Genomic DNA, 14,291 nt, shown 5'->3' on the forward strand with positions numbered 1-14,291 from the left:
GCATATGACATTCATTATAATTAATTATTTTATTAATTATATGATTGTAATTAATTAAGGTGGTAGGCTATTTAAAAGCTCAAGGAACAACAGGTACTTACTGATAGCATTTAGCTTCAGAAGGTTTATATGCTTAATTTTAAAACACAATGTTCTCTCAAAACACCAAGTAGTCATCTCAAATTCAAGCCAAAGAAACAGTAACAACAACAACAACAATAGTGTTATGTGTTTAGATAATCATTGTTCAGGCTCACTTCTATTAATATTTTATTTTATTATTCTTTTTAATAAAATTATACCATTCAAATTAAGTCACACATGAAATTAGCTTTGAAAGAAAATCACTTTGGTATATTATTTAAACCTTCTAGGATAAAATGCATGCAAGGTCTTCCAATCATGCGTAATTAACAAGACATGTGAGGTATAAAATGGACATTTATTTTTATTACTCTCAGTAGAAGATCAGAATTATAGTAAGTTTCTCAGAAACAACTGTAACAAATTACTTCATGGTACAAAACTGCTTTAGAAACTTTCCTGGTAAATGGCAGATGGGGCAGCTATGTTTCACACCATTAGTTCCCAAATGTAGAATTTGATAGAATGGTATTAATGAGAAAAACCTAATTTTTGAAATTGGGATATGTTAGAAATATAATACTTTTTTTTTGCATGATGTTAATAATTTCAATCTAAATTAATCAAGCTCATTGGTTCGTTGTAATAGGAACCAATGCAAGTAGATTTCATTAACAAGGCAATCCAAGTATATGCAACTCTATCCATGTTTAAATTTATTCCCTTCCAAAATTTTCTGTAAGAGCCATAACTTCACCAGAAATGCTCATAGGGACTGATCTATAGATCCAATAGTATTATGAATGGGCAAACTAATAAATATACAACATAAAAAAATAATAATCAAGGATAAGTCTCCTGGTTCCCAAATCATTTCATAGTACCACACTTGCCTGTGCTTACTACTACCTTCAAGTTATTTAGAAGAGTGACACTCTAACTTGTGAATGTCCTATAAGCCCCAGATGAGTGTTGCTTCTGCAGTAAGCTTAAATATTCAGTGCTTAATCTTGATCTGGAAATGCTATTGTGCATTTTGTCTTATATCTCGATTTCCACCAAAAGGATAAAAAGAAAAAAGAAACAAGAGATGAAAGTGGGAGGTGGGGAGGTTTGTGGGCAGGATTAGCTTCGTTATCTTGGCAGGTGGACACATTTTTGCCTTAGAGCTGAACCAATTTTGCTGATACTCAATTATCCCAAAGTGAAAGATTTGCAAGAGCAAAGAAGTGATTATGTGAGTGAAGATTTGAAAACCTATGGGACATCAAGTCCTTTGACGTTGCATTTTTAACAGGACTCTTCTTTCACCTGCACTGCTATATAAGACAAATCGCTCTGCTCACTCTTGACATCCCAGTCTGCATCTGGGTCACTGGAGTAAATGTCAAAGACGGAGGCACTTCTAGACTGCAATCCCTCGGTCTGAGTAGTGGCGTTACACAATTGTTTTCCGAACACTTTCACTTTGGCCTGAATACCTGAAAGAGAATAAACACATTGGCCTGTGAATTACATTTTGCTTGTCATTTATCTTTCATATACAAAAGATCAATTCAATGATCAGTCAGTTGAAGAGTCCAAACGTACCAACGCTGCGGTGAGGGGGCCTTTTCAGAGACATTTGTGTACTTTTATGCACTGGGCCGTCTTCACAGTGAGTAGGTACTGAAGTGACACCATAAGATAGATTATTAGCAGGGACTTGTGTTTGTTTAACTTCATTTTCACATGTAATCTAAAAATATAAACCAGAGGAGAACCATATCAAAGGTAGCCTAAGGAGTATGGTTTTATCTTTCAAAAGGGAGAAGTAGTAAAAGAGTATAAATAATAGTTTTCAAGGTCACATATTAGGAAGACTGGAATTGGAACCCAGGCAAGTTGGCTCCAAAGTCCAAGTTCGTAAGAACTCTGCCATACTGTTGTTTACTATTTGTAAATCATAAATTGCCAACATTCAGGGTAAACAAATATTTAAGTTATTATTTGCTTACAACTCATTATTTTTCCCTAAATCAATAGCTGTGAGAGCTAATACTACTTGTATTAAATTATTGGATATCCTAGCAGTAGCATTATTCTGGAAAGCCTGATCATCGGTCTTTTGTACCTTATAGAGAAATACTTAAACAAAATAATATGGCTGACTTTAATGTTTTTATGCCTTCCTGAGAAAAATTACAATGTGAAATGGAAATTTTGATCTGTGGGGGAAGTAAGAGGTAGAAAGAAAAAGGACTTGGATTCTTAGATGGTAACATTAGCAATTGTACTACTAGGTATTTATCCAACGGATACAAACATAATGATTCGAAGGGGCACGTGCACCCCAATGTTTATAGCAGCAATGTCCACAATAGCCAAAATATGGAAAGAGCCCAGATGTTCATCAACAAATGGATAAAGATGATGTGGCTATATATATATATATATATATATATATATATATATATATATATATATATATATAATGGACTATTACTCAGCCATCAAAAAGAATGAAATCTCCCATATGCAATGACATGGATGGAACTAGAGGGTATTATGCTAAGCTAAATAAAAGAATAAATATTATTTCTTACAATATTATAGTAATAATAATATTAAATAATAATATTAAAAATATTAAATAATAGTATTATTTCTCTGAGTAGTCACAGAAAGACAAATATCATATGATTTCACTCACATGTAGAATTCAAGAAACAGAACAGATGAACACAGGGGAAGGGAAGGAAAAATAAAATAAGATGAAAACAGAGAGGGAAGCAAACCATAAGAGACGCTTAACTATGGAGAGCAAGCAGGGTTGCTGGAGGGGAGGTGCTGGGGATGGGGTAACTGGGTGATGGGAATTAGGGAGGGCACTTGATGGAGTGAGCCCTGGGTGTTCTATGCAACTAATGAATCACCACTGAAAAATATTTTAGCTGGCTTCCATAGTTGCTGGAACATAGGCCATTAACACCCAAGTTAAAGAAACTGTGAAGAAACTTTTGTGAAGAATCCCTTTGTTGTAGTTTTTTTTTTTTTTAAAGATTTTTATTTATTTATTTATGAGAGACAGAGAGAGAAGCAGAGGCAGAGAAAAAAATAGGTTCCCCACGGAGCAGGAGCCTGGCATGGGACTCGAACCCAAGTTCCCAGGATCGTGACCTGAACTGAAGGCAGAAGCTTACCTGACTGAGCCATTCAGGTGCCCTGAAGAGTGATTTTGTAACAGGAATAATTATACCTAATATTACTGAGGACTTAAATCAAAATATAAGGCTTATCTTTTCATTTGTGTCTATGAAATAATGACCAATTTCTATTGGCTGAATCTACTTCTAAGCCAAGCATTATAAAAATCTATAATAAGTAATATTTCTTTAGAAAACAAGTTTATGCCTGGAAAAATGGCATTTTAGGAACTTAATCAGGCTTTTAAAAATGACTTCTGTTCCCATTAGAATAATAATTTTTATCACTGAGAAAAATTTGCGCCAGAGAAGCAAAAATAAACTAAAAATTAGCCATCATCTCTTTATCTGTAGCTAGAACTTTGTATTTTAGAACTTTTTTGGTCTTTTCCATATATGTTTTTTTAATTGGAATCATCTGTTTTATAACCTTGTTTTTTCCTTTAATATATCATGTTTCAATGTTATTAAATATTCTACATAATTTTTATGGCTGTATAACATCTATTGCATAGATACACTATAACCTATTAAAATAATCTATATTAGAATTTTTTAAAAAGATTTTATTTATTTATTTGACAGAGAGAGAGATCACAAGTAGGCAGAGAGGCAGGCAGGGTGGGGGCAGGATCCCACTAAGCAGAGAGCCCGATGTGGGGCTTGATCCCAGGACCCTGAGATCATGACCTGAGCCGGAGGCAGAGGCCCAACTGACCTGAGCCAGAGGTAGAGGCCCAACTCACTGAGCCACCCAGGCGTCCCTATATTAGAAATTTTTGAAAATAAATCTTTTGTGCACATATCTGATTATTTCTTCTTCATATTAAAAGGTTAAAATGCAGAATTTCCAAATACATCATTGATCAGCTGGAATGTAAGTTAAAAGAAAACATCTGAAATGAGGCAGAAAGAGACTAAAGTTTGGAAATTATAGAAAAGATCACAAGAGACAAAGCGGGTAAGATGAGAAAGTATCATATATGATATAAATTGTAGTACCGGAGGAAAAGAGAGAGAAAATGGGACAGAAGCACTGTTTGAGCAAATAATATCTGAAAATTCACCAAAATGGAGAGAAGATATTAAGACATGGTTTTACAAAAGTGCTATTTGTATTTATCAAAATAAAAACAAAGAAAGACATGCCTATGCACTTTACAGTAAAACTGGAAAACAAAAAAATATTAGAAGCAGCCAGAGGAAAAAGATACATTCTCTTCAAAGGTGGCAATCGGAGGAGAGTAATGCCAAAATTCTGAAGGATACAGAAAGATCGCAAATAAAAGGATGTAAAAAGATGTCCTATGCCAACGCTAACCTAAAGAAAGCTGATGTTGCTATATTAGCACTACATAACACAAAAACTGTTAGAATTAGAAGATCGAATACATAAATTCAAAATCACAGTGGAAGATTTTTAACATGCCTCTCCCAGTAATTAATACAGTAAGTAGACAAAAATTCAATAAGGATAGAGAACCTGTAAGCACAATTACTAGACATATGTGGAACACATACTCAACTGCAGAACATGCATTCACCTCAAGTGCATGTGGAACATTATAAAAACTGATCTATGTTTTGCCTAATACAAGTTTCAATAAATTCAAATGATTAAATTCATATGCTATAAGCTGTCTGGCCACAGTGTAACTGACCTGGAAATCGATAACAAAAATAGAACTACAAAATGCCTGTATGTTTGGAAATTTAAAAACCCACTTCAAAATTACCCATGAAAAGATGAGAAATTTAGGATGAAAATAAAAGGATACTTTAAGCTAAAGAATCATATTCTATATCAAAAAAACTTATGGGACTCAATGCCATGCTTACAAGGGAATTTATAGTCTTAAATGCACAAAAGACTATAGAAAAACTAATTAGGCTTAATTAATTTAGAGTAGAATCATTAACACCACACAAAACATTTACTCCACAAAATATTTCTAACATATCCTCATTTCAGAAGTCAGTTTTTCCTATATTAAAACCACTATAGGGAATTCTACAATTGGGAAATAAGCATGTGAAACTCAAATGCCTCTTTGGCTATTAATATGAAAGTTCTGGAAACCCATGATCCAATTTAAACTCTCAAGAAGTTACAAGAACAGTAAATAAAAATTTTTTTAAAAATTCAAAAAGTAGAGGAATCAAGAGTGAGCTATAGGGGCGCCTGGGTGACTCAGTGGGTTAAAGCCTCTGCCTTCGGCTCAGGTCAAACTCAGGGTTCTGGGATTGAGTCCCACATCGGGCTCTCAAATAAATAAATAAAATCTAAAAAAAAAAAAGAGTGAGCTATAACGTAAATTATGGCACTTGGGTAATAGTGATGGGTCAATGTAGGTTCATCAGTTCTAACGAATGTACCAACTCTGGTGGGGATGTTGATATTGGAGGTGACTGCGCATGTGTCTCTATAGTCCCCTCAGTTTTGCTGTGAACCTAAAACTTCTTAAAAAAACCCCTAAGTCTTACAAAAATAATTTTTAAAATACTGGAAAAAAAATTTAAGATGTTTATTTATTTGACAGAGAGAGACAGAGATAGCCACAGAGAGTAAGAGTGGGGAGGAGAAGGGAGAAGCAGGCTCCCCTTGAGCAGGGAGCCACACAGAGGCCTTGATTCCAGGACCCTGGGATCATGACCTGAACCAAAGGCAGACACTTTATCCACTGAACCACCCAGATGCCCCACTACTGGAAAATTTTCTTAAAAATTTAAGCAGCGGGATAAAATATGAAGTATTTGGAAATTCGTGTTTTGTCTTCACATAAGCAAGCAAGTTGGTTATTCTAATATTCTTCGCATGAAATACCACATCTTAATATGTACAGATAATTTTAAGTGAAGTTTTCACTTTTTTAACAAGCTTGCTTAATGGAAAAATAGAAGCAAATATCTGTTAATCATTTAGCTCAGTACTATATAAATCTAACCTACCAACTAAAAAATCAAAGTTGAAAAAAATAAGTGCCGGGAAGGAAAAATGACAGAAAATAATGGAAAAAAGAAAAACCAAACCTAGAAAGAAGACCAAGAAGTCCGTTTATTCCTTGAAAAGATTAATAAAAATTGATAAACACCTGATGTAGCAGATAAAAAACCGAATGAAATATAGATCATATAGCATTTTAAAAGGTAAAAAATTATTATAACTTTGGGTCAATATATTTGAAAACTTTGACAAATTTTTAGAAAAGTGTAATTTATCAAAGTAAGTACAGAAACAAAAAACTGAATAACCCTATAACTGTTAAAAAAAAAAAAGAATCCATCATTAAAAATCTTCCCACAAGGGACACCTGGATGGTGCAGGTGGTTGAGCATCCAACTCTTGGTTTCCTCTCAGGTTGTGATTTCAAGGTCATGAGATCAAGCCATGCAGTGGGCTCTGTCCTTAGCACGGAGTCTGCTTGAAATTCTCTCTGCACCTCCTGCTTGTGTGCACACACTCTAAAATAAATAAATAAATCTTTAAAAAAAATCTTCCCACAGGGAAAACTCCAGGACTAGGTAAGGACCTAGTATCTTTATCAGCAAACTCTACCAAATATTAATATCAAATTTATTAATGACTATATGCCAATTTTTAGAAACATTTCCAGAGAATGATATGAGGAAATAACTCCACATTAGTCAGCATAATCTTGATACCAAATCTGAGAAAGACAATTTTTTTTCTTTTAAGATTTTCTTTATTTATTTGTCAGACAGACAGAGGCAGGCAGAGGGAGAAGCAGGCTCCCTGCCCAGCAAGAAGTCCAATGTGGGACTCAATCCCAGGATCCTAGGATCATGACCTGAGCTGAAGGCAGATGCTTAACCTACTGAGCCACCCAGGCACCCCTGAGAAAGGCATTTCAAGAAAGAAAAATTACAGACTGAGTTTCCCCATGAACACATATGTAAAAATCCCAAGTATTAGCAAATCAAATCAAGCAATATTTAAAAGAGTAATACACCTTGGCCAAAATGTGTTTATTTCAGCCATGCAAGTTTGGTTCTATATTTCAAAACCAGGTAATATAATTCACCACAATAACAGAATAACAGACAAAATATATGATCATGAATAGATTCAGAAAAAGCACTTGATCTAATTTAACATCATTTATGATTTACATCTGTAGCAAAAACTAGGAATAGACAGGAGTAAAAAAACTGCAAAAAAAAAAAACTGTAGCAAAAATCATATAAAATGGTAAACTTAAAGGCTTTCCCTCTGGAAATAAGAATGAGAAAAAGGATTCCTCATCACCTTTTTGGTTCCCAACATTGTACTGAGTTTCTAGTTAGCAAAGCAGGAATAGAAAATAAAAGCACAAACATCAAAAACTATTTGCTGACATGTTATAGACATGTAGAAAGTTGGAAAATATCTATAAATTATTGGAATAAATAGGTTTTCACAAGGTTTCTGGATACAAGGTCAACAAAGATCAATTTATCTACATAAATACATAAAAATAAAAATTTAAATACTGTTTATAATAGCAAGATCAAATAGGAATAAATTTAATAAAAGATGTTCAAAACCTTTACATAGAATGCCATAAAATATTTTTAAGAGGAACATAAGAACCCAGGTAAATATAGGGATACACTACATTCATGGATTGGAAGAACTATTATTGTCAATATGTCTTTCTCCCCACATTCACTTATAAATTCCATGTAGCCCCAATCAAATCCCAGTAAATAATTTGTGGAAATCGACAAACCAATTCTAAGATATATATGGAAGTTTAAGGAGCCCCAAATAGCCTAAGACATCTATGAAGATGAAGAAGGTAAGAGAAATTAATTAAATGTTGATTCTTAATATAAGCTACAATAATTGAGGTACTATCATACTGTTGCAAAAATATGCAAATTGATAAATGGGCAGAATTTTAAAATGTGGAAACAGACGTAATGTGTACATAGAAACTTAACTAATGACAAAGTTGATGCTATAGGATGAGGAAATGCTAGTCTTTTCAATAGAAGAGGCTGAGTCAATTGGATATGTGGGAAAAAATGAAACTTAAACCCTATCTCACATCATAAACAAAAGTCAATTCTGCATGGGCTGTAGATCTGAATGTAAAAATTAAAAGCAATTAAATTTATAGAAGGCAGTATAAGCGTGTTTTAAGCATTAAACATATAGAAAAATGTTGGTAAGTTGGTTGGCATTAAAATTAAGAATTTCAGTACATCAAAAGACACTATTAAGAAGGAAGAGGCAAAGGCACAGTGGGAGAAGATATTTGAAACATATTCAATTGACAAAGAAAGCCAGAATTTATTAAGAATCCGAAATCAATAAAAGTAAGATAACCCAATAGAAAAATGGGCATATCACCAAAGAGGCTATCCACATGTTCAATTAACATCTGAAAAGGTGTTCCCTTACTAATTTCATTTACAAAATGGGAAATGCAAAGTAAACCACCACTACACACCTTGCAAAAGGACTCAAATGTGGAAGTCTGACAAACCAAGTGTAGGCAAGAATGAGGAACAATGTAAACTCTCACAGGCTGCTAGAAAAGTGTGAACTGGTATGACTATTTTAAAAAACCACTTGGAATTATTTATTGAAGTTTAGCATAATACCATGTCTCAGCAACTGTAGGTATATACCATGAGAAATGTGTGCACGTATGAAAAAGACATGTTCAAAAATGCATATAGCAGCATTACTTATAATCGCCCCCAAGTGGTAACAACCTAGATGTCCAAATAGAGTAGAATAGAGACATTTTTTGGCATTTTCATACAATGGAGCACTATATGATAATTAAAACAAATTTCCGATATATATGAAACTATATGGATGAACCTCACAAATATATTGTTGAACAAAGAAGCCAGAGGCAAGAAATGCCTATATAATGGTTCTATTTTATGAGGCTTACAAAAAAAAAAAAAAAAAAAAAAAGCAAACTTGTTTTCTCCAAGGAGTGAAGGCTTCAGCTCAGGTGATACAGGGGTCCCTGGGTTGCTAGCAGTGTTCGATTTCTTTGAGCTGTCTAGTGGCTACACTTGTTCAGTCTGCGTTAATTTAATGACAATATTTGTCCACTTCCCTGCATATTTTTACATTTCAATTAGACAATTTAAAAATACAGCTAGATAAAAAATAAGAAGGAAAATAATCACAGCCTCATGAAGTAAGATATCAGATAGTACATAGTACTCCTCAGAGCCTCCTTTCTCCTGGGAAAGCTCCCTGCAGATAGGGAATATTCAGTTACATTTATCCACATAAAACCCAACTATCCAGAACAGTATCTATAATAGCCCTCTGTAAATGTTATACAATGCCTGGAAATTAGATTTTTAGTCAGTTGCTCCTGGAATTGGAAAAACAGTGAGTGGGGAAAGGAGCCAGAGGTCGCACAAGTACTTTCTTAGCAATGTTTCTAGGGCTACTCAATCCAGACCTGGCTAAAAATATATTGCTATCAACTCTAAACTCTTTTTAACCTTATATACTTCTAAAGTAACTATTACTTAGTTTCCTAATAAACAGCAAGTATATTAATTGCATTAATATGGATTGTTAGAAATGTTGGCTAGATATATTAATATATATAATATTCTAATAGCAAAGTACGTTTGGTATGTACTCTGGATCTCCTCAAGGTTAGCCTTTGTTATAAAATCTTTGATTGTTTCACTAGGCTGGCTTTTCTTCTCCCGAGTTTTGATAGGGTGGTATAATTATGAGGAAGTAAAAAGGTAAAAGGGTGTGCATGGCATGTTCAATGCTCCTTTTACTACATATTTGAATTTGTGTATTATATATGTGCTTAGGTAAAGGTTGGATGAGTGTGATAGTGGACAGATAATTAAAGGAAGGGGCAGATGTCTTGACTGGTACACAGCCTGGTGAGAAGGGCAGCTGGCTGAGAACTGAAAATTCCATTATAGTACAAAAAAGTGTTCTTAGAGTCTCATAATCACTCCACAAATATTTATTGAATTCCTAAAATTTGCGAAATATTGTCTAGATACTGCCAATACAATAATGAACATGTCAGATAGGACCCCTGCTCTCACGGAGCTTACATTCTAATGTGAAGACAGACATTAAGCAAATGACACAATTATTTCATGACAACTGTGATGTGTTATTGAAGTATGTATGATACCAAAGCATATGAACTATATGAAGAATGAAAATACATAATTAGGGGACCAAAGAGGAAGGATGTTTGAATTGATTTTTGAAGTAAAAAGACTTAATTGATGATAATGGGGAATGGGAGGAGCATAATTCCAGGGCATTACATGAAACAAATGAGTGAAGGCTTGTTGGTAGGAAGGAACATAGCATGTTCAAAAATGGAAAAGATCAACATGACTGGTGTATATGGCGCAACAAGGGACAGTGGCCTTGCATAGGACTAGTATGGTAGGCAAAAAGCGTGCAAGGACATGTAGGATGTTAGTAATTTTGCTCTTAATCCTAGTAATACCAGGATACCTTAAAAGTGTCTTAAGCATGCATTCCAATGTAGGAAGCAGGCTGGTATTTCAGAAAATGTTTTGGTCTGGCAATTGGATCTAGAGCAACTATTACAGGCCTGTGAGGAAATTCTTAATCTCCTGGATTGACATCCTTGTGTATAAAGTTTGAGTCTGGGCTAAAGAGCGCTTAGTCAAAGCCAAAATGTCAGTTACGGATCAGCTGACGATCACTTGGTGAACTCTTCCCATCTCTCGAAATGGATACCTTTTAGATCCAACCAAAAGTCGTAATTTAATCTCTGGGATGGTGATAGGGCTGATGCTTGATTATCTCAAAGAAGGCTGGGCAGTCTTCATTAAGATGGGAAGTGGGGAAGAAGATCTGGTGCCCGGATGCAAAACAAGTCTAGTCCGTGCTTATGAGGACTAGTCAGGCAGCAGAAGAGGGCAAGGTGAGAACATGAAGCTCACTAGGATGTTTTAACTTACAGGGAGCGAGTCAAGAGGAAGTTGAGGGGTGCGAAGAGATATGTCAGCAAACCCCATTTTCATCCGTGGCTCCACACCCCCCCTTCCCTCACCATATTGGCAGTTAAAGTCATTTCCTAAAGCTCAGGTTAATGTCGAGCAAGAACAGTTACAAGCATCCTTTTCCTTGAGATTTGCGCAAATGGGACCCTTTTTATTTAAAAAGTCTGCAGCGGACCGTGAAGGCGACTCTATAATCTAAAGGATGAGAGTGTGCGTTTGTGGGAGTCCGAGGGAGGGAGGATGAGGCAGAAGCAAACTATGTAACTCCCCAGCGTTCATGTCAAACAGGACCTGGCGATCCTCGCTACAGCACCCTCCTAATTTTACGGATGGGAAAACGGAACCCTTCGAGGTGAGATGACCTTCCCCAGGTGACACTAGTGGCACAGCCGAGCCACAGTCTGGGGGTCCTTCCGCGACCCTCGGTGGACTTCTGATGTCCCTTTACCTGTGAAGGCGCAGCCCTCTTCCTGGCCCGGAGGAGCGTACTGGAGGCTGGCCGCGGGGCGGCCTCTGCCTGCCTGCCTGCCTGGGGCTCTCCTCCCTTTTCGGGGCCGCCCGCGTGTTCTCCCTCTTCTTCCCCCTTAGGTGCCGGGGCGGACACCCGGTGCAGGGTGGGCACGGCGCCCGCTACGAGCCTCAGGCGCTGCGAGAAGCGCAGGTTCTTCTGGATAACCGAAGAGACGTCAAAACAGGCCGGAGCGAAGTGGTCCGAGCAGATGACAGAGCGGTCATTGCCCCCGTACCAGTCGGCGCGGCGGCCCCGCACGAAGCGGTCCCACAGCAGCCGCACCGCCCGGTCCTTGGGGAAGCGGAACAGCGACTTCCCGGACTTGGTGGTGTTGCCGCAGTGGGCGGCCACGCAGCGCGCCGGCATCGCCGCGGCCTCAGCCTCCGCACGCCCGCGCGCTCCCAGCCTGGGAGACGCCGGTCCCCCTGCGCCAGGCCGCGCGGCGCGGCGCCTCGTGCGTGCCCCTACCTCCGGCCACCGGAAGTCCCGAGCTGGGGCCCCACAGGGGAGTACGCGGTGCTCGGATATCGGCCTCCGTCCGCCCGCGGCGGTCCTCCCCGGAGAGCAGGGCGCCACCGGCAGCGGGATCCAAATTTCGCGCGGGCCGAACTGAGGTGGGCCGTAAAGAGGGACGGACCGGAAGTGGTGGTTGTCACAGCTACCGAGGCGACCGGCCTCTTCCCCGTGTCCTCCTCCCCACACTCCCGCTCCGTTTGCACGAGGCCAGGAAAGCAGGACGAGGAAGTGCGGACGCACCGGACCCCAGCAAACATCAGCGGAGGCTCTACCGACCGGGTGGGCCCCCTGATTTGGGAGAGGACCAGACCGGAAATGGTCGTCTCCATGGTAACCCCTGAGCGGGTTGCCTGGGAGATGACCCCTTTCGGTGTCTGAGTCTCCGCTGTATCGTCGCTTCCAAGGCAGATCTAACAGATCCTGGACTGTCTCCTGCCATGATTCCCGGGAAGTACCGCTCTGTTTCTGGCCGGGCTGCGAATAACGTAGGTTGGGTCTCCTGCCTTCCCTTCTCCCCCGTTCGTATCGTTCTTTCTGACTGGCGTCTTTGTCCTAGGTGATGGGCTGTATTATTGGGACCAGGATCGCTGAATCCACTCAAGCTATTGTCTGACCGAGGCTTGAGATTCGTGGACTGGACCAAGGCACTTGGAGGGTATTTAATATTGTGTGATGGGTAGTCAAAGTCTTGTCCAGGTTCTTGGCTTCCAGAAGGTGGAGCTGGTCTGCTGTGAAAGGCTAAGACTCATTTCAATTCTTTTAACCAGTCGGTTTCCCACCACCCCTTCTCTTATTTAAAGGGGGAAAAAAAAATGTATTATTGATAGGCACTCCACCTCCTTAACCTGTCCCATTGAGATATTTACGTAGACTTGAAATGGCAAGTGTCAGATACCTCAGGTTATAAGGTAGAGGGTTACATCGCTGCAGACATCTTGGGAAATAAATCACAGGGAAACCTTTTAATTCTTAGTCGTGATTTTATTGTTTTCAGCAGATCGTCAGAACATGATCATTTACCACAAACGAAAAGCAAGCATTCTGTTTTATACTAAGTGTTTGTTATATCTTTCTCTGTACCAGTTTGGGGAGAAATATGTGTGTATTTAAGTTAAGAGCGTATTTTATGCTATAATTTTTTATGTTGCAGGTGAATTGTGGGCTTCATCTGGTTATTCAGACATCATCGCTTCCTGAAAAAAGCAAAGTAAGATTTAAGCAGATTTATATTTAAATCGAAGATAATTATTTTATAACCTACACAAATAACACCATGATTTAAAGAGTAGAGCTAAAATAATTTTTATTCTCTGCCCACCTAAAGTAAAAAAACCTCTTTAAAAAACTGATTCTTACTTCACCGATTACAAGAGGTGGGTTTTGTTTTGTTTTGTTTTTTATATTTAAACATTTCCTAAGTCAGGATTCTTCTTAAAATTGATGGCACATCATAGTCGAGTTAGGAAAGTTTTTTTCTTTCTTAGTAGTGAGTAAAATGATGGTATGTCTTACTACTGATGGCATCTTATAATGGATAAAATGTAATAATATGGGGGATATATCTACAGATTTCATTTATAATCAGGTGAGAACATAATAGATTAGCAGTGAAAATATATTGGGCTTAATACTATTTAGAAGTTAAGATGTAAACACAAGATTCTTTTTCCCCAGATTTGCATACAATATCCGCTGGCCTTTCCATTATTTCTAGCGTTAGATCTGATTTTTGAGATACATGTTTTTCTTTCTCTCCTGTCTCACCTCAGCACTCAGACATACTCATCTACCTCCCACAGAACTGTCTCAAGACACAAAACAATTTTTCCTCCTTTGCCCAAGTTGGATACCTCCAACCATCACAATTCAGTTTTTTTCCTAAAAGATTGTTCAGTAGATGTCACTGGGGGAACTCTAAAGTGAAGGACAGAGTTTACAAACAACAGCATGAGGAGGGTAAGGAGGGGCATGAAGAGGGTTGATGGAAGGACACT

General features: G+C 37.8%; 2 protein-coding genes across 4 annotated transcripts in view; one reads left to right on the forward strand and one right to left on the reverse strand.

The window, feature by feature from the left end:
• Positions 1-262: 262 nt before the first annotated feature.
• On the reverse strand, positions 263-12,370 carry THAP10 (THAP domain containing 10). Its single transcript, XM_032342606.1, has 3 exons — positions 11,719-12,370; positions 1,675-1,822; positions 263-1,565 (listed from the first exon to the last, which is right to left on the reverse strand). The coding sequence occupies exons 1-3, from the start codon at positions 12,145-12,147 to the stop codon at positions 1,375-1,377; spliced, it is 768 nt and encodes a 255-aa protein (XP_032198497.1). The 5' UTR covers positions 12,148-12,370; the 3' UTR covers positions 263-1,374.
• Positions 12,371-12,626: 256 nt separating this feature from the next.
• LRRC49 (leucine rich repeat containing 49) overlaps positions 12,627-14,291 on the forward strand; it is a 163,296-nt gene continuing 161,631 nt past the window's right edge. For 2 of the 3 annotated variants that reach the window (XM_032342599.1, XM_032342601.1), the window contains exons 1-2: positions 12,627-12,782; positions 13,448-13,504. In XM_032342599.1, coding sequence (XP_032198490.1) covers positions 12,735-12,782; positions 13,448-13,504 — 105 coding nt within the window. In that variant the 5' untranslated portion in view covers positions 12,627-12,734. Of the gene's footprint in view, positions 12,787-13,447; positions 13,505-14,291 lie in introns of all 3 variants that reach the window. The other variant, XM_032342602.1, reaches the window with a different exon arrangement.

This window comes from Mustela erminea, chromosome 5 (genome assembly GCF_009829155.1).
Source record: "Mustela erminea isolate mMusErm1 chromosome 5, mMusErm1.Pri, whole genome shotgun sequence".
In the NCBI taxonomy this organism is placed as follows: domain Eukaryota; kingdom Metazoa; phylum Chordata; class Mammalia; order Carnivora; family Mustelidae; genus Mustela; species Mustela erminea.

Bases quoted from the DNA above. Each gene is read 5' to 3' on its own strand.
- THAP10 (XM_032342606.1), bottom strand. From the start codon at position 12,147: ATGCCGGCGCGCTGCGTGGCCGCCCACTGCGGCAACACCACCAAGTCC. The intron at 1,823-11,718 runs GTAAAGGGACAT...TTATATTTTTAG, and splicing joins AGAGGGCTGCGCCTTCACAG to ATTACATGTGAAAATGAAGT. The intron at 1,566-1,674 runs GTACGTTTGGAC...ATTCTCTTTCAG, and splicing joins GCCCCCTCACCGCAGCGTTG to GTATTCAGGCCAAAGTGAAA.